The sequence below is a fragment of the Dermacentor albipictus genome, chromosome 8 (assembly GCF_038994185.2).
Source record: "Dermacentor albipictus isolate Rhodes 1998 colony chromosome 8, USDA_Dalb.pri_finalv2, whole genome shotgun sequence".
Taxonomy (NCBI): Eukaryota; Metazoa; Arthropoda; class Arachnida; order Ixodida; family Ixodidae; genus Dermacentor; species Dermacentor albipictus.
This window is the reverse complement of record NC_091828.1, coordinates 57,434,994-57,455,620: the sequence shown is the minus strand read 5'-3', so window position 1 is coordinate 57,455,620 and position 20,627 is coordinate 57,434,994. Positions and strand designations below refer to the sequence as shown.

Sequence of the window (20,627 nt, the reverse complement as noted above, 5' to 3'; positions counted from 1 at the left end):
AGCTCGCACAAAGAAGCAATTGGTGTTCGCGAATTTCAATAACCTTTTATGTCAGCGGTCATTGAAAGCGGGCCTCTGGCTGTGGTGTGACTGCATTCTTTTAGCCTTAAACAGGTGTTCACTGTGAAATGTAGGGCCTCATTCCTTGTTTTCACCCTCAAAAAAGGTCGCGGAGTCTGTCTTTAAAAATAATATTTCCTATTTCTCACTGACCGTGCCGCCTCCACAGTCGCCCAACTCCGCGGGGAACCCTTGCTCACGTTGAGTAAGATGATCGCGGGCATTGAAGACGGGCATTCAGCTTCCCGCACCGTGCCTTATGCAGGGCGCGGGCGGTTACCCATCGACTTTTACAAGACCGTGCGTATCGTCACCTTGTGGTTCTTCATGCTATATACCCTGAAAAATATCCCCGTTCAGAATACCCTGCCTGTGGACTAACGGAAACATTGGACCTTGTGCTGTGGGAGTGTCAATCGATCGGATCAACCTTCACCGAGGATAGGTAGGCTGCGCTTTGGGGCAGCCGGGAACTCAACGACCAAACCCTGGCCGTCCAGAGTGCCCGCAATAGGGCCGTCAAGTTCGGCTTGGCGGTCCCTACGTGGGACTAGCCGGGTGGCGCGGGGTCGCCCCTGCGTCTCCTCTGGGCCGAATTAAAGTTCACTCACTCACTCACTCACTCACTCACTCACTCACTCACTCACTCACTCACTCACTCACTCACTCACTCACTCACTCACTCACTCACTCACTCACTCACTCACTCACTCACTCACTCACGCACTCATTTTTAAGTAAGCGCCGGGTTCTCATGGGAAGCTTTTGTATGGACGAATTAACACTTTTATTTTTATTTGTCTTTCAAAGAGCTTCTTTAACATAAATAATTTTACCTATACATGGCTCTCTGCTTTAACCGTCAGGAGGTCCAGAGCTTCTGGATTAGAATTGTGCTCATCGATCTTCGATGTCCTCCTTTCCTGAAAAAACAGAACCGTTGTGAGGGAACTTGAATTGTCTGGCCAAAATATAGTTCATTTCTTGGAGCAGTACACGCAGCAGGAATAGTTACCTCGAGTTGCGATCCGTTACGGAGGTGCGTTCGTTTCCGCCATATTTTGACAAGCAAATCACTGCATAACTCCGGCTGCTCCTTTTTATTCCACATTTCTCCTAGAATAATAAAGCATTAGTACCCCGTGAATTCTCCCAATGTTTCTACAAACGCTACAAGCGGATCCTGCAGCATGTTGATAATCGCTGGCTATTACAACTTTAATTTATAAATCATGTAATAGTAATTCACTCTTCCCTACCCTGAAACAATAGCGCCTATGCTTACATCTACGTTAATGTTTTACTTAAACAATGCAGAAATGGGAATCCCAAATGAAGCAGGGAAAGCAGTTCTGTCTTTTATCAACAATTTCAGTTATGCTTTCAGTTATTTCAGTTAAACATCAACGACGACGTAAAACACCAACCAGCCTAACCGTCATCATAGCTAGGTTTCCACATTGAAATTTGTTTCCGATAAGAAATGAAGGAAAAGAAACTTCACAATGAAGCGTTGCAAAAGGTGGCTTTAAGGTGTTCGACGCCCGGTAATAAACATGGCAAGTGAGGCACACCACCGTGCACAAGCACTTATATTACTGGCAAAAAAGAGGAATTTAAGGCGACACACATAACACTGATAATGTCACTAATCTGCTTCTTATACATAGACAAACACTATTGGATCCATCTTGCAATGGAATTCATCAAAACACGACTGCGAAATGTGTATTGTTAAATCGGTTTCTGCTTTATTGCATATTTCCAAACACAAGACAACAATGCGCACAGTCTTTCATTAATTATTGTTTTGTTTCAACAGTGGAACAACGACGCCTATACCAAGAACGCGAGCCCTGTCCTGCTGCGCAGCGTAAACAGCACCCTCAAGCTACCAGGCGTCCTAAACATGCCTGATGCGACGGTGAGTGCTTATGTGGCGAAAGTACGTTGTTAGCGCTCTCACGGTATCGCTCGCAAGCGCCCATACAGAGCATCAAAGGTGAGCAGATGCATGAAAACAGCGTGAGCTGCCATGGCGCCATCGAGTGGTGATTGTTGTCGCGGCGGAAAATATGCAGAAAATCCGGTAGAGTTGTCGAAGTATGTGTAGGCATTGTGCGCGTTGCTCTTCGTTTTACGGCGATTGACGAAGCAGTAGACGGTTCAATAAACGTATGCTTTATTGGCCTTGAATTCTGTTTTGGCTGTTGATCTTACCTGCATAAACCCTTATCAACCCTCACCAGTCGTCACCAACGTTATATCGGTCTCAATCCAGCGGGTATCGCTCGTTATCAACTTTACCCAACTCGATTCAACCCTTATAAGCCATTATCTGTTGTTATCAGCCCTACCGCAGTTGCTCAAACCCCTATCAATTATTGTCTGTCCTTATCAAACTTATCCGACATGATCCGACCCCTATCAACCCCTGTCGATTGTTATGAACGTTACCGAACTTCACCCTAACATTATCAAGGCCTATTGCTCGTTACCAACCTTAACGGAATAAAAGCGACGCCTAATTACATACCTTACCAACCTATCCTAGTAAAACTTATCGGACATGATCCAATCCTGGTTAATATTGAACGGTTCTCATCAACCTTATCAGAGTTGATCCGACCTACATCAATGCTTATCAGTCCTGATCAACCTTATCAAAACCACTCTGACAATCATGAACCCTGATCGCTATTTAGCACCTCATCCATCAACGTCTAACCATTATCAACCGCGATCACACCCATATAACCCCTCATCATTCCTTCTTATCTGTCTAGGGACTTCTTATCTGTCAAGGTTGCGCGCGAACCCAAGCAACGCGGGAGGAGGCATTCGGACGGTTCAGATATACTTACGTCTGCGCGTGTGGGTGTTTAGCCCAGTCTGGCGGTATTTCTTGTGCTAGGCTAGACTTTATTGATGTCTTTATTGGACACTTGCGCATGCTTGTCTTACCTGTGAATGTATTTTCATTCACCTTAACATTTTGTGGTGTGTTGTTTTTCTTGTATTACTGATCATCCTGCTCTCATGTAATACCGAAAAAAGCTACACAAATTCACAGTTTTCTCCTAATGAGTGGCATTCTTTGGCTTGTCTGCTAGGGTTTGCTTTTGTTTCTCAAATTTCCGTCTGCCAACCCCAAAAATTTGAGTTTGCCCAGCCCCAGATTGTACTTGGCTCACCCCCATATTAAAGCCCCTCCATACACATTCCGCCCACCAGGTTCAGTACCACCAACCTACCCTCCTCCTCCACGTTCCTCTCCCACTCAGCCCCTTAGCTTCCGGCGTCAAGCGGAACTTGAGTAATTCAGCTTCCTGTTCCGAGTGGAAGTGACGCTATGTGTTTTAGTGCTGCTTACTTTCGCGTCGATGGAGAGGCTTTATTTGCACCAGCTGCGGTTTAAACTGTTAATGCGATTCCTTCCAAGAACCACTGCCTATTGTAATCGGCGATCTGGTCGTGTTCGCTGCTTCGTGTCAACCTGCGACGGGTTGTGCCACGAGACACAACGCACAGTGGAATGTAATGTCGCGGGAATCTCCTCGACTTGCTCCGGACAGGTGACACATTCCAGGTCGTTATCGCCGAGAGGCGCCGGGGCGGGCGATTTCCGACACCCGGAACACATACAGCAGCCGATAATGCAGCCCCGGCCCATGGCTCTCCCCGCATTGTCAGCGAAAAGAGACGACATGCAAAGCGTGAGGGCGCAGCGTACGCACTGCAAGCGCGCAGATGCACACGGATGACGCTTGGTGGAGTGGCTAGAGCATGGTGCATGATCTTACACCATGGGCTAGAGCGAGCTACTCGGATTAGCCCCGTCTGCTAAGCACGCGCGGGCGTCTCACCATCGGCAGTCAAAGCGGAAATTTCCGCAGTTCAACTCCAGGGAGCGGAAACGCCGCTTCCGTAAATATTGAAACTGGAAATGCCGGAACCGCATTTGGTGTGAGGGGAAAAGGCGGCGCACATCAAAGGTTGTCGCTACTTAAGAAAGCAGCGTTAGCGCGTGGATGAAGGGGAGTTACCCCATATCAGCCTTTGAAGGCCAACAGCAACGAAGTTCTCGACCGCGTGAAAAGCCTAGTTTCAGATAACTTAGACATACATTAGCCTCTGTGCAAAACCTTACACTTGAATCGCAGCTCAATCCGTCACGAAGAGCTCGCAAAAATCGAAGTTTTTCATACCAAAACTGAAAAAGAAACGACGCGGCGGACGTGACGTCACCCGGCGGAAATGACGTACAGTGAAGAATATAGAGAACAAGCGCTTGTGCGCTCTGCTTTCCTTGCTTGTATTCCGTCCAGGTGTATCAGTGAACAGGTCTTGCAGTGCGCTGTGACAAGGTTGTTGCGTGCCCGCGAAGTTCTTTTAACGCGAAGTATTCTCCGAGTTCAGCCGGTTGTCTATATCTGGTTGTCTACGTTCGACAGTACGGCCTGGATGCGTTCTGCCAGTGCTCGAAGAAGAACGCATTGGGGTGGCCAAGGCTAACGCGTGGCGCAGTTACGCTAAATTGGGGAAAATTTGACGATCTGCAGTCTTTTGTGGTTGGCGCGGGAATTGCAGATGTCCTATCGCATGCCGCAGCAACTGGAATAGGGTGCATTGCGCGCTAGCTTAGCTGACCAGCAGCATGGTGTTCGGGTTCGCTGAAGCGAGTGTGTTGCGCTTGAGCCTTCGGCAAACAAATAAGCGCTCGCTCTCCGCGCACTTGTCCACTAGCGCTGCGGCAACAAGTGATCGCCGCGCTGCTGCAGGTTGTTACGACATCCAACCGGTGCCACCAGTGTTACGAACTTGCACCGCTGCACCACGATTACGGCTTTGTGGTCCCGTAGCGCTCTTCACCCGTTTCGTGACAGAGCGTTGGTAGCGAAGACTCCGAGCCTGGCGTCGATGAGAATAACAAAAGGGACTTTATACATTATATACAGGTTATCATACAGGACATAAACGGATCGGCACTGGGGCCGAGAGCTCACACAAACGCGACTGTTCTCGCACGACGGCGTCCGGCGAAAACGCGTGACACATCTCACCCCAGTCGGGAGCGACCCTCTCTCCAGGTGGGGTCGGCGGATCCTGTTTTCGAGCGGCGTGTCGCTGCTTTTATAATCCCCGAGGCCCATTGTCACTCAAACGGCCCAATACAAAGTCAGCACACGACGGTCGTCCGAGGGGTCCAACCAGCGACCGCGCTGGCCACTCGGTTCAAAGTTCGCGCGCGCGGTGACCTCCCGGCAAGGGAGGTGCGGCGCCGGGCCGTCGGGCACACGCGGACACGTCAAAACACGCTGCTCCGCCGAGGCTTCTCCCGCACGAAGGCGCAGCATCTTGACTTGTGAAGGGAGAATTATGGCGCTCGCAGGATAGATTCTGCATCTTGCAGATTCGGGATCCGGGCTTGTGGTAATGGCACAACAGCATCCCCGCCCTCAGATAAGGCGCCGGGAAGACGAGCTGCCTCCACGTGGCTCGGATGCCAGGCGCGCACGTTCGTCAGGCTCGTCCAAGTTCACGTCCAGTGTCGGGACGCCAGGTAACCTCACGTGCCCAGGTCCGACTCGCCAGGACAGGAGCTCTGCTCACCACGTCGTCGCCAAGGCACCTTGACCAGCTCCGCTCGGGTCGTTCCTAAGACCTTGCTTCTCGCCACTGGTCCCGCTTGGTCGTTCTGCAGCTTGCAAAATCGACCGGCAAAAGGCAACACCCAACACGAACAAGTGCCCTCTGTCTCCCGTCAAACACCAGACAAAGCCATAATTCAAATCAACCTAATTAATCGCTATCCCCTTTTGCTCCCGCTGCAACAAGAGGCAGGTGTACGATCTAGCACACAAGGCTCAAACAATCAGTTTTCAAATCAACAACACAACAAAATAGAAACAATTAATAATCAGCAATAATAATTACAAATAGAATGGTCCCCTTGAAATCGCTTTGGACCGAAAACATACTTCTGAGGAAGCAAATGAGGTCATTCATTTTTCCCGGCGATATTTTCGCGGAATCTGAAGCTGCTTATATTTGCGACCCTGCTTATCCGTGTAGCGGCGGTACAATAAGCCAGGTTCCTTGCCAAATGAAACCCCCTTTTTTTCCACTCCCCGTTTGACGCTCTTCCTCAGATCGGCTAATGAACAATCTTCCTGTTGCTCGCGAATGAGACTTTTTCTTTCAACTGCAGCCTGCTCCTGCCGGCTGGCGGAAACCGGAGCGAGTGCGGAGCCCGCGTCGCCTAATTGCGGCGTCGAGTCTATATCGCGGCTAGCACTGCACGCGTCACTCCCACTCACTTCCAGGACCCGCTCGTCTAGGCCAGCCTCCGAGCTCTGCCTCTCCCGTGACTGCTCGCCACTCAAGTTACCGTGATCGGTCCGTGTGCCGCACCGCTGTTCGCTCACCGACGCTAAGTCAAGTTCCCTCGACAGCGGGCGCGCTTTGGATCGCGTGGGGGCCATGTACGCCACGTCGGCAAAGAATGATTTGCCGTGATCCCTCAGCAACTGCTCCGAGCTATTTGAGAAGAGGTAGGAAAATTGCTCCGGGAGGGCGGCTGACACAGCGGCTTCGGTGTTAAGTTTCCCAAATTCTCCTTCAATGCTAACCGTTGCGATCGGTAAACAGACACTCTCCTTCTCGGCCACTTGCCGTATCCTAACGCACTCTCCCGTAAAATCACTCGAGGAGACGAAAGACGGGTGAACAACGTCCATAGTTGCTGCAGAGTCCCGCAGTGCTCGGCACTTCTTGCCGTTTACCTTAATTTCCTGCACATAGGGCTCCAATAGACGTATGTTCTTGTGAGTTTCCTGTATCGTTGCAAAAGCAATTCTCTCTGGGCAGCTTGCAGCGATGTGCCCTTGCTTTTTGCAATTGTAGCAAGTTAACGGCTTCCGTTTTTCAAAAGAACGCGTCGTATCGTTTCGCTGCTTGGGACCATCGTTAGCATTCTGAGATGCATTCTGTCCTTCCCTTACAGTTTCTTTGGTAAGAGACTCATCTTTCCGAAACTCGCGACGCGTGATTTGCTTCCGTTCGTCGGACTTCCCGGAAAACACATCTCTTCTATCAGCTTTTTCTACGCGCACCGCCTTGCTGTGCAAGCTGCGGCGGGTGTAATACTCTTCCGCTAACTCTGCTGCCTTGTTTAGCTTAACCTCCTTTAGCCTATCTTGCAGCCAGAGCCGGACATCCTCATCAATGCAACGGTAGAACTGCTCCAACGCGATGCATTCGACAATTTTGTCGCGGTCGTCGTAAACCTCTTCGCCCTTCAGCCATTCCACCAAGTCGGCTTTTAGACGAAACGCGAAGTCAACATTCGACTCCTTACCCTTTTTTGCATACCGGAACCTCTGCCGGAAAGCTTCGGGCGACAATTTGTACTTCCGCAGTAGCGCTTCCTTCACATCACTGTAGCTCTCAAACGCCTCTTTCGATAAGCAAGTTATTACGTCTGATGCCTCCCCAGGAAGCAACGCTAACAGATTCTGTGCCCAAAGGGATCGCTCAATGCTATTCCGTTCGCAGACGTGCTCAAATTTCACGAGGTATTTGGCCATATCCTCTCCGACGACAAAGGGTGGAAGTTGATCGCGTATTCTTGGAACGTTAGAAGTGAGACTAGGCGCAGGCGAGCTATTTCGGGTCTCCAACTCTTTCATTTTAAGCTCGTGCTCACGAATCTCTCTCCTTTCCTCCTCGCGACGTTGCTGTTCTCTCCTTTCCTCTTCGCGACGTTCCTGTTCTCTCCTTTCCTGCTCGCAACGTTCCTTCTCCTCCCTTTCCCGACGTTCATTGATACCCGCCCAGGCCTCAGCGGCTTCCTCAGCCGTTACGTCCCCAGTCCTCATGACCTCAAGGATCGCATTCTTTCTTTTGGTTGAGCCCAACTCAATGCCCAACTCCTCACAAATTTCGAGAAGTTCCTTCACCTTGTACTTCTCCATCGTTCACACTGTCCTCCTGCTGTTTACCCTTTTTGAATATACCTGCCGTACGCTACTATAACACTACTAGTAAGACGTATGCAAGTATTTCACACACTGCCCTGTTTACCCCCTCAGCATCCCCTGGTTTTCAAAACACTCTTACTAGGCTTGAAACACACAAGGTTATCACAATGCAACACCAAATCCTTCCCTAAGCTACTATAACCTGTGTCAGAGAAAGTCTGGTGTTTGAGGTAAACTTCAGGCACTCACCGCGCCGAGGTAGCTGATGCCGGTCAATCCCGTAGCTGCCATCCGTGTTACGACATCCAACCGGTGCCACCAGTGTTACGAACTTGCACCGCTGCACCACGATTACGGCTTTGTGGTCCCGTAGCGCTCTTCACCCGTTTCGTGACAGAGCGTTGGTAGCGAAGACTCCGAGCCTGGCGTCGATGAGAATAACAAAAGGGACTTTATACATTATATACAGGTTATCATACAGGACATAAACGGATCGGCACTAGGGCCGAGAGCTCACACAAACGCGACTGTTCTCGCACGACGGCGTCCGGCGAAAACGCGTGACACATCTCACCCCAGTCGGGAGCGACCCTCTCTCCAGGTGGGGTCGGCGGATCCTGTTTTCGAGCGGCGTGTCGCTGCTTTTATAATCCCCGAGGCCCATTGTCACTCAAACGGCCCAATACAAAGTCAGCACACGACGGTCGTCCGAGGGGTCCAACCAGCGACCGCGCTGGCCACTCGGTTCAAAGTTCGCGCGCGCGGTGACCTCCCGGCAAGGGAGGTGCGGCGCCGGGCCGTCGGGCACACGCGGACACGTCAAAACACGCTGCTCCGCCGAGGCTTCTCCCGCACGAAGGCGCAGCATCTTGACTTGTGAAGGGAGAATTATGGCGCTCGCAGGATAGATTCTGCATCTTGCAGATTCGGGATCCGGGCTTGTGGTAATGGCACAACAAGGTGACGTTTAAAGCGGAGGAAAAATTTTACCCATCTTAGCGTCTCCGCCATCACGTATCCTACTTCGCTGGCCGTTGCCTGGCGCGCTGAAAGCACCGATCAGACCGACCAGACTTTTTTTGACTACCGCCATCTGTAGTGAAGGGTGCTAACTAGCTGAGGCTTGGCCCGACAGCGGCGCTGGCGCGTGGACAGGGGATTTAGGAACGACTGCGTTACATTTCGACAATTGCTAGTAGGTACAGCGGGGCGTGGCGTTTCGTGCGGCGCTCGACGTTTCTGCGCAGGTGCGAGTAAGGCGAGTGTGAGAGAGAGAATCTTGGGGCTTTGTTCGTGGAATATGTGACTCTGCCTAGGCACTACGGAGGTTTCTGAGCGCATTTTGTATGCGTTTGTCTCCTAGACATATCAGCATTGCGGAGTGGCATCAAATTTGTTCCCGCTCCGCCGCTGGCTGCCCGCGCGGTGAGGCAGTGGGCACGGACGCCCCAATTGGTGATCGCTGTATCTGAAGCAGCAAGGCTCTGACTGGTGTTGTATAAGTCGCATGTCGCTTTTTTCGTCGCGACCATATACTGCATTTTTTACAAGCACTGCTCCAGGAGGGCACATGTTACAGGCAAACGGAGACCTCAGGAGAGCACCTGAGGTTATAGTAAAGCAGGCGGCGCAGGATCTGCAGGGCACCCAATGGGTAGCGCGGGGATCAAAGCTGGAAGCGGGGAGGCCTGTGCGTTGGGGAAGCGGAGGCCAAAGCAATGCTTGACATGCTGGGCATTGACCCTACTTGCTAGGAGTGCTAAAGAAATCCAAGAACCAACCAACTGTTGTTTTTTAGGGAAAGTTTTCATTATGAACTTCACGGCAGATGTTTAATTACTGTACTGACGAAGACTCACCCGAGAGTAAATCCACGTGCATGCCGTATAATTTGCAACAATATATAGCTGGTAATATATTGCAAACTTTCGCGTATGATCTTGAACATTAATCACAACTATGCTCTTTGTCTCGGCGCTGTATATGCCACCATACAGGTTTTCTTTTTCTTATACCTGTATTATATGAGTTAGAGCGTCTTATTTCTGTGGATACTGTCATTGTTTGTTGTCCCTTCTGTGGTGGGCTATTGAAAATTGCTGCTCTAACGTGCGGGGTTGAGAATCCGTCAAGCTGCGTCATAGGCAGATCTTTCTTTTCACGCCTTCACGTACAGCAATGTGTAAATACATTTATTAGTTGGTTGGTTGATTGATTGAAAAGAACAAACGTTTCAGCCAACCTCAGTGGCGCGCATAGGTGTTATGAGAAAATGGTGCAACCTAACAGAGAATTTTAACAAAAGATTAACAGCAGCTTAATACCAGCTTAACACGGCACAGATTTATAACGCGACTCAAGTGAGACACACTTGAGACGCAAAGCATAGAATGATCACGTTCGACGTCATATATGTTCAAGCCTACTTCATTATCAGTACACTGAAAAAGAATGCTTAGTTATCCTAGATTTGCAGTGCATGCTCGTAGAAAACAAATACTGTCAGTTTTTGCACAAATCAAGGCTTTAGGAACCAGGAATAAAACTCAGTAACAAAGGTCATATTTTCAATAACAATTGTCATCCACCCGACTGTAGCTTGAAGTTACAAAGGAACCCAATACGTGTTTCTCGAAACAAAAACTTCGCAGTTAAAGAAAAGTTCGACCTGCTCCGGCGATTGAATCTATCGCCAGCACCCCGCTGGGTTGATTGCTCTACCATCTGAGCTAACGATGAGGCTAGTAGATCACTGCGCGAGGGCAACATAATCAGCCTATAAAGAAATGCAGAGAGTTTAGGATGAGAACTTTGCAGCAGTTGACCTGGAGAATACGTGTCAGGGACAAGTAGCCTAGCACTGCGGAAACAGGCAGTCATGCATAGACAACGCCTTAGTCTCAGAAACGGCTTACGAACGACTGGATCATACGATGGTATGTCAACACGGAAAAGATAGCCTAGGCTGTCATCATAAACATTTAACCTAAAAATATTGGAGAGATAGTGATGCAAAACAAGAAGCAATTGGATAGAATTTCTGAAAATGAGTGAAAAGCAAATAACAGAGATTGCAAAAGACATAGAGAAGAAAATGGAGGCGGTTGGAAATGGATATACGGAATCGGTAGACGTTATGCAGGAGGATATAAGACATAAGAAAAAAAACTGTCGGATTGAAGAGAGGTAACCACTTAAGTGGTCGAACAAAGAAATAATGCAAGCAACAGAAGAGCGTAAGCTGGCCTCTAAGAATCATAGCGAAGTCAAAAGGTTAGGATTACGCGAGGACGAGGTGCTTCTTACGTGGAATAAATTTACTCAGAAAAGAAAAGGGTGGCGACTGAGTCCGTGAAAGAGAAAATTGAATACACAAGTGAACGTTAGGTGCACAACATTTCTCATATAGACAAAAGCTCACCAAAAAGATTCAAAAACCACGTAAGAGCACTCGGAGCTCCAAATAAATATTGGCAGACGGCTATAAAGGTTGAAGACAGTAACATCTTCGGAGGAGATAGTGCCCTGCGGTACATGACAGACACTGTTAGGGTTAACTTCGGCACAAAAGGAAAGAATAGCTCAGACCCAAGCAGATCCAGCATCAGCAAAGAAGCCTCAGAGATGAAAATTCGCCAGAGAAAAGATATACAAGAAAAAAAGGAGAAGGAAGTGTCCCTAATAACACCGCCGCAGGACCCGATGAAATCATAGTACATCTCATCAGAAACCTCGGTCCAAAGACCAAGGCACTGCTGACAAATGTCATTGATCAAGTGATTAAAACGAAGTTCCATTTGGATAATATAAAGCAAGATAGACCTCCTATTCTAAGGCGATGGCGATAAAGATAGGACGAGCTCGTAAAGGGCAGTTGCAGTAACGTCAGTGCTATATAGAATGACAATGCATGCCATAAAACACGAGCTGTGAAGATTAACGGAAAGAAATTGTGTACTGGAGGAACTACAGAATGGTCTCAGACCAGGCAGACGCTTAGCAGAGAACGTTTTTGTGCTAACTGAGTGTACAGAGATTCCAGTAGCCCAGAAGTCAGCTTTATGTATAGTATTTCTGTATATAAAAGGGAACGTACGACAACGTAGACAGGTATTGCTATGAGATATTCTCAAGCACGAAGGCATGGGTGACCATTTCTTGGAGCTGCTGAGGTACATATGTAGAGGCAAGCGAGTCAAAATTGTACGGGAAGGCCGAAATTTTAATGAAGTTTTGGAAATTAACCAAAGAGAGGAGCAATGATTCCCTTTGTCTCCATCGTTGTGCACGCTTTATGCTAAGGGCATAGAAAGACAACTAGAAAACAATCAATTATTGTTTGATTTATGATAAACGCGTGATGGGCAAGTGGTGCAACAGAACGTCTCTGCACTGATGTATGCTGATGGCACAGTGTTACTAGCGGACAATGCAAGGGATTCACAGACACTGGCCATATAGTGGCAACACAACGGCAAATATAGGCCTTATATTTAGGGCCAAGAAATCGCGAATGTTGTCTTTAGTGACGAGTCGCGTAGCTACGTGGCGTCGATTCAACAGCCAGTCTTACCCACATTCAGGGATTATAAATGCGTCGGAGTATACAAAAACGAATGAAAGGCTTGCTCAAGCACCCACCAAAATAATCTGAAACTAAAAGGGAAGCGGAATGCAGCAAAAAAGAAACATGGGGAACTTTGGGGCCAAAAGAAGTATGACGTGGTTCGTGGAATCGGAAAAGGAGTCACGGTGCCAGCGCTGACGTTCGCAAATGCTATTCTGTCCATAAAATTGGATACATTGCCCGGGTTGGAAGTTAAGCAAATATCGTAAAAAAAACACTAGTAAAACAAGTGTAAACAACAAGTGTAAACACTTTTACACTTCGGAAAAAACACTTGGTCAGTCTCTGAACTACACTTGCCTTTAGACCATGCCGAAACTGTTACTCTCCGCTTATCTAATCATCGATTTTCATTGGCCTTGCTTTCTGAGCACGACTCCACGTTATCACGTTTAGGAACTGATGAATGTATTTGCCTGACAGGTGACATTAACATAGATACGTTACGTGCAACAGTAGGAATAGCTGCTGATTATTTAGATACACTATCTAAATGGGGAATTGAAATGACAATCCATGCAGCAACTCGCGAAGAATTCCTATCTCAACGTCTTGTTTCATCCTGCATTGATCATGTAAATGTTAGAGCCCATAATCTGGAAGTAAATCCTACCATTGCACAGGTTAAGCTTTCTGACCACTACTTCGTCTGCTGTTCACTGAAACAGACTGTGAATCCTTTGTTATCGGAGGCTATTAACTCTGTCAAACAGATTTGTATAATGTACCCAAGGCTTTTTATAAACTAGTCCAGAAAAATGATTGGGATAATTTTTATGCACTGTGTCACCGGAAAACATGTACCGCGAAATTGTAGCTGTGTTTGATGCTTTTAGGCAGGCGGCAACTCGCATTGTCAAAGTCAGGCAACGTAACCTGAGCCAGAAATGGATGACCAGCGAAATCCTAGCTGCTATAAAGGAAAAAGATTTGTTGTGGAACAAGGCCAAGCGGTCGTCAAACTGCAACGACACGCGCTTAAGATATAAATGTGCCAGAAACAAGGTGAATGCAATGATCAGACTTGCGAAGCGCGTTTATTTTAGAAAGAAATTTCAAGAAGCTCGATCTGACATAAAGAAAACATGGTCCCTAATCAATAACATTAGAGGCGGCAACATTTCAACGCCTAAACAGCGCCTTTCATCTTATTTTTCTGCAGACGACGAAACTGTGGCAAACTTATTTAATCAGTTCTTTTCAACTAAGTGTCTCGGGATCGAGGACACGGCAACCATCGGCGTTTACTTTAACAGATAGCTTGCTAGATTCCGCATATCTTCCTTTACTATCGCTTGAAGAATTAAAGTCCATTGTCTTCAATATTAAGACGAACAAATCACCTGGCTTCGACAAAATTTCTGTCAGTGAACTTCAGAGAAATTTTGACGCAATTAAACATGTATTGCTATCCCTTTTAAACTTTGTTTTGGATGGTGGTGTGATTGCAGTTGATATGAAAACCGCAATTGTAATTCCGCTTCACAAGCAAGGTGCACGCTATAGTATTCAAAATTACCGACCTATTTCGATAATTTCCTGTATAGCTCAAATATTAGAAAAAACATGTGGCCCTCACGGTAACACAGTTTCTAGATAAGCATAGTGTTTTGTCATCACATCACTATGGATTTGTACAGGGGAAGGGTACACAAACACTGTTAGAAGCTTTCTCTGATCTTTTAAACGTGACACTAGACCGTAACCGGGTAGCATGTGCCCTCTTTATGGATGCCTCTAAGGCATTTGACAGTGTCTGTCATGAGATTTTGTTGCAGAAATTGTCTCTCCTAGGCCTTCGTGGGTCATTCTTGAATTTACTAACTAACTTTCTGCAGAATAGATGACAGCACGTAAAGGTGGGAAATATTTTAAGTGTTTTCACCAGTATTCATTCTGGAGTCCCTCACGGCTCAATATTAAGCCCCCTGCTTTTTAACATTTATGTGACTGATTTGTCCAATGTAGTAGGTAATTATATATATATCAATATGCCGATGACACTGTTCTTGTATCCTGTGCAACTAATTACTCTGATGCAATCAGCTCCTTACAGAATGAGGCAACTAAAGCAATGGACTGGTTTGCGGCTAATTTAATAAGCATCAACCCTTCTAAAACGCGACTTGTCTGTTTCCATAACCTCATGAAAAGAATCCTGCCTACGACATCATTATTCTTGCACACATCAGACTGTTTTGGATGTACATGTCAACCTGTTCAAAATGCATCTTCTGTTAAGTATCTTGGGTTGCTTTTTCACTGTGATCTTTTATGGATCTCGCAATTATGCCACATCTGTAAAAGGCTGCGCGCGGTCTCCTGTGTATTATACAATATGCGATGTCTTATGCCAATCTCCGTTCGAAAAATTATTGTGCATGCTTTAGTCTACAGTGGGCTACGTTATGGCTTGACTGTGTATGGCCATTGTATTCTTAGGTGGGGCTCAAGAATTAATTCAATTTTACGTTCACTGCTGTCAACAGTGGCTTACGATTTATGTCCAAAGCAAGATACAGACGTCTTTAGGTTGTTGAATTTGCCTAACTTCACTTCTCTGATTATCGAAAGTGTTGTAATTAAGCACTTCTGGAATAATGATTTTAAAACACGATATACGCCTGTCCACTCGTTAAGACCGAAGGAACCCTACGTCATCCCCAAGACAGCGACAAAGTACGGAAGGAGAACGCGGCAATACTATGTTCCAGGCATATTTAATAAATTGCCAGCGCCTGTATTAGAAGCAAACACAAGACGTGAGATTAAGAATCAACTTAGAATTGTCGATGTTTGATGTAACATTTTGTATAACTGTTCAACATTTTGCTCCGACCCGCTAATAGCTGCCTCCGCTGTTAACCCTGCGCAATTTTCTGTGACCGGACTGTCAGGCACTGCCAGTCAAGCCCTCTGAGGCTTTGGTAGGCCTGTTATATGTACTTTGTTTTCCTTATGCACAATAAAGATTGTATTGTATTGTATTATTGTATTGTATGGGTACACCGGTTGGCTTTGAGAGCCCACGGCAAAGCCGCAAATGAGGCAATGCAAGGGGACGTGCGTTGCGCCTCATTGGGGGTAAGAGAAGCGCCGATCAAAATTAGTTTTGAAGAAAGACTCGGGAACGTGAATCTAAATAAATTAAAGGCTAAAGTGAACAAGTATCTGTACCTAAAAAGCGTGGATACAGATTGTAGGATGAGGTAAAGCAATTTGGCAATCATGTACAGGGTAATTGAAAGTATAGAGAGGTAACTAGAAGGTAATCAGAAATAAAGTGAGAGAAACGGAGACAGCGAGTAGGATGCAAAAAAAAATTAAGACGGAAAAGACCATGGATGCTGACAACAATGAGAAAAGAGAAATTCGAGGGAAAAAGCTGTACAATAGCCCGAAGGGGAATGCCTTGCTATCTGACGCTCGAGCTGGTTGCTTAAGGACAAAACAAACCTGAGCAAATATACGCAATTAGATGAGGCATGTGTATGCTGCACCAAAAACCCACACAGCACATTCTAATGGAATGCGAAGGGATTCACCCAGTAGGACCAGTACGTAACGCACAAGTACCAGAAGCACTTCGATTGGAAGCTGACGGAAGTATAAACTGGTCAGCAGCCGAGGTAAGCAAGAGAATTTAGAGTATTGGAGGAAAAAAAGCAGCGAAGAGACTCATACGAGCGGATCATTACAGCCATACGCAGCGGTACATGGTTGATAGAGAAAAATAAAGAAATATGTTCAAGAATACTCGAAGGAAAAGCATTGATAACATACCTGAGTAATTGAAGAAGGCTTGGTGGCGATTTGTCCCTGCCCCGTTTCAAAGGGGATGTCAATTATGCATCACCATCATCATTATCCTAATCAAAAACAGAGCTAACACTGCAGTAACCAAATGGGTTCTACTTCGCTGCTGGTGTAAATTTTCAGCAGCAACACGATTACGCCACTGCCGAAAATTTACACCAGTAATGAAATAGAATACATTTATCTACTGGAATATTAGCTATCTGTCTAGTTGAGCTCTCCGCCACCAGGGGGCTGCACCACCCACGGAGTTCACGTCTGTGCCTCCACTAATCCAATGAAACACCCCGTCCGCTTTTGTTGACGCGGACATCGGACGCGCTAAAACTCTGATATCGGTGGGCATTTCTTTCCCGACGGCATATTCAGAATGAAAGGGACGTCAGCAAAACGTCGCGATCATTTTCATATAGTGTGCTGCAATAAGCACACTCTAAAGGTTTCTTCCTTAGGTTGACTTTTTTAGGGACGATGTGTACAGAAGAGAGATAAAGTGACTATGTTTATGCACGAGAGGTAACGTGACTATGTGTATACAAGAGAGATAACGTGAGACTTGCGTAACTCCCGGTTTACTTAAACAAAAAGTGAAACGATCCGAACAAACAAGTTCCTAGACGTATGAAAGCAAAACACATTTACTCGTTGAGATCAAACTAATATAAACATTACCTGTCAAGGCGCTAACCAATACACCAATGGCAATTGTTGCGAAAACGCCAAAGAAGCTGCTCCAATGGTATGACATCCGGAACAAGTAAAAGGACTCTTCGGATCTGAAAGAAGAAAAAGAACATTTCATCTCATAGTAAAAGCTCTTCTGTCGTAAAAAATGGTTGCTTCTAGGCCGCCTGTGACGGGGCTTCCCTGATGAACTTGTCGAACACTTAGTCGTCCCGGAAGGAGCGTGGATAGCGAGCAAGGACGTGTCCTGCGTTCTTCTCACATTTTTTTGAGAGAGAGGACTGATTAACACGTGATGAGAAATTTTGAGCGGGAAAGGACACTTAGGCGGAGTGATTGCGGGCAAGGTCAACCAGGCTAACCCCGCCTGTAGCAATACCACCACTGAAACAATAAAATGTAGAAAAGTCGAAAATAATCTCACCTACTGCAATAGGGAAACGTGACACGGTATATACGCCTTAGGTCGCACCGAGGCACTAATCATTTATCATGTAGAGGCGCCTACTGAATCTCACAAAGCGGAAACACCAATCCACGTCTAGAAGCTGCGAGCGAGGAACTTATTTAAATTAAATGGGAATGGTTAGCAGCAACGACATGGCTGGCTTCTCCGCAGAGAATATATATTTCAATGATCAAAGGACGATAATATGAGGCGGCACGGAGTAAAACTTTAATGAGTTCTTCATCTTAGCATCTGGCTATGGAGAGTACATGCGTAAAAGAAACGGTGAAATGCTGTTTGAGTAAAAATGAATAGTATAACACTTATTTACTACGTAATAATTTGCCTGAACTACCCACTACTGAAGGCTAGGATACCAAAAGCGCTAACTATGGGCGTTGCGTTCAGGTTCTGACGCTTAAATCAGAGTTTGAAGATATCAAAATAAGAGGAGAGCACGTTGTTGGGCGAGTCGGTCGTACATACTTAAAGAAGGGAATTACGCTAAAAAAGACACGGACGCGCCCGTCCATGTCCTAACTCGTCCGTGTCTTTTTTAGCGCAATTCCCTTCTTTAAATATCAAAATAAGCTTAACAAAACTGATACTTTGGGCTCTGAAGTGAGAAACTGGTAGCAAGGCCTGTACGTGATTGCAGATATGTTGCTGTATCTCCTGTTACACGGCAGCGGTAGCCAGATATAGGTATAATTTTTCATTCTGACCACCCTGGGTTCCCTTAAAGTGCACCCAACACATCACACACTAGCGTTTTTGCATTCCACCTCCATCGATATGGGGCCGGTGAGGCCGGGCTGGAATGCTTGAGCTAGAGCTCAGCTCTGCACCGCCATATCCACTGTGCTACTGTGGCATGTGAAATTTTATATATAGCTCTTTGATTCTGCCGCTTACATTTCTACAGAAATCGGCCATCAATAATAAAGTGAAGAATCATAGCGATAATAGTGGCTTTCAGGCGCATATATATAACACATCTTTAGATCATGTCGTACATCAAGTCTGGAAGTAAATGTATAAAAAATTGCCGACGATCAAGTTACTTCCTAATGCGAAATTCGAGCGCAGCATTTCAGCTGTTTCGCCTTTTCGATACATTGAGGCAAAAAATTCGAGCAAGACATGTATATACAGCTTCAGACAACTTTTTATTATTCACACATATTCCATCTCCAAAAAACACTCCACTCCCAGTTCTTGATTTTCATGAAGGAAGCTTTGTGTTCCGAGAAACAGATGGATATATGCTCTACTTGTGGCACCAATGCCTCGTTCGGCGTAGTTGGTAACGACGGCGGCTAGGCGTTTCGGCTTGTGCAGCAGCACATCATCGAGATCAGCCGGCACAGAGCCGGCGGTCTGATTGCGCCGCACACGGTTGGCATTGGAGGAGGACCGAAGAGAGCAAGGCTCGCGCCGTGCGCGAGAGATGGCGGGGGGAGCGCGCGCAGCTAGAGGTGTGCGCTGGCCCCGGCTACGGAGCTGGTTACGGCGAGGGACAATGGCGAGGCACAACGGTGACGACAACGCGAAACGCAGGAACGCGCGCCAGAGAGCTGCGCTCTAAAATCTAAGTCAATGACAGGATACCTACTAACATATCCAACTTTTTTTGACAATACCGCTCTCCGTACGGTGTTTGCGGCAGCGAAGAGAACGCCTCATTTATTGTGCCACTCTTTTCATTTTCAATCACGTTCTCCAATGTATTACGACGACTGTGCGATCGGCTACTGTCCATGCCGTTGCTACTTGAAAATCGCTCGTCTGCCCACGAGGCAGTGAGACAATATATTGCTTCTTGAGGGCGACTGGCCTGTGTAACATCTTCAACGGCCTCGTGCCGACTGGACTGGGGGCGGGCGCGAATACACCGCTACTTACCTTCCCTCTCTATTTCCTCTTTCGGTTCCCCTCTGTTTCCTTCCCCCACCTGAGGATAGGCAACCCGACACTCTTCTGGTGATAACCCCTGCTCTATCCCTTTCGTTTATCCTACTCCTCCTGTCATGCCTTCTGTATAGTTGTACACATTGCTGCCTGCGTCACTCCAAGATTACTTAAAGCACTGCGAATTCTGACCGCCCATTCGGTTAAAGATGTCGCTCTTTTTCATGGCACCAGTCACATTTCCCCTCCACCTCCCCAGGAAAGAAAAGAACGCTGGTGCTATCGCCGGAATGTGAAGCATTTAAAGTGGCAGCGAGGATAGCGTTACGCAAAAGGCGTCTGAAAATGATGATGACGATTGTCACGAAAATTTATTGGCACGCCCTTAAAATCGCCCGACGACAAATAGTCAACTACCCTGCTTGAGTCAGTCAAGTGCGCTCTAGACGCTCTTCATTCTAGCATTTATGTATACATGTCCTGAGTATTTTTTCTCTTCCTCAAAATTTCTCTATGTAACTTGTACCGCTACCTATTGCTGTAAGAGATCCGGTCCCTTTTTTCAGCTTTTCCTTTTGAATCCATAATCATTTCTATGGTAACCCAACAAGAAAACCGTCCGTCCATCCCTCCTTCGTTTAAGACAATCGCTTTCAAGGTAGAGCGAGCCAGCTGTGGAAGAAGACGACGAGGAACGCGCCAGCAGTGCAACGAAAATGTGGGGGTCGGCAACTTGAAATCTGGGGGTCAGCTGGTCCACTTCAAATGCTAGGGTAGGCCTACTTAAAATGGGAGGTGGGCAAGCTTGAAACTTGGAAGTTGGCAAACCTGAATTCGGGAGTGGGCCAACTTAAATTTGGGAGTGGGCCAATTTAAATTTCGGGGTGGGCGAACTTAAATTCAGGGGTTAGCCAACTTGAAAGCTTCCTTTTTCGGGCGTCGGCTACAGAGCCTACAAGCGCACTCGCGCTCGTCCGTTTACCACAACGCCATCAAAAGAACTGCAGTGAAAGTGTCGCACATTCTTCTCACATTTCTGCGAGAGGCAGATCTGACGGTCACATGGTGAGACATTTGGCGCCGAAAGAGACGCTCAGCC

At 46.9% G+C, this 20,627-nt stretch overlaps 1 protein-coding gene across 1 annotated transcript in view; it reads right to left on the bottom strand.

Annotated features, from left to right (window-relative positions):
* Positions 1 to 840: 840 nt before the first annotated feature.
* The window catches only part of LOC139048443 (sodium-dependent multivitamin transporter-like), a 46,893-nt gene continuing 27,106 nt past the window's right edge, over positions 841 to 20,627 (bottom strand). The window contains exons 7-9 of the mRNA XM_070522831.1: positions 17,158 to 17,261; positions 1,076 to 1,176; positions 841 to 983 (exon numbers count right to left, since the gene is read on the bottom strand). Coding sequence (XP_070378932.1) covers positions 897 to 983; positions 1,076 to 1,176; positions 17,158 to 17,261 — 292 coding nt within the window. The 3' untranslated portion in view covers positions 841 to 896. The remainder of the gene's footprint in view (positions 984 to 1,075; positions 1,177 to 17,157; positions 17,262 to 20,627) is intronic.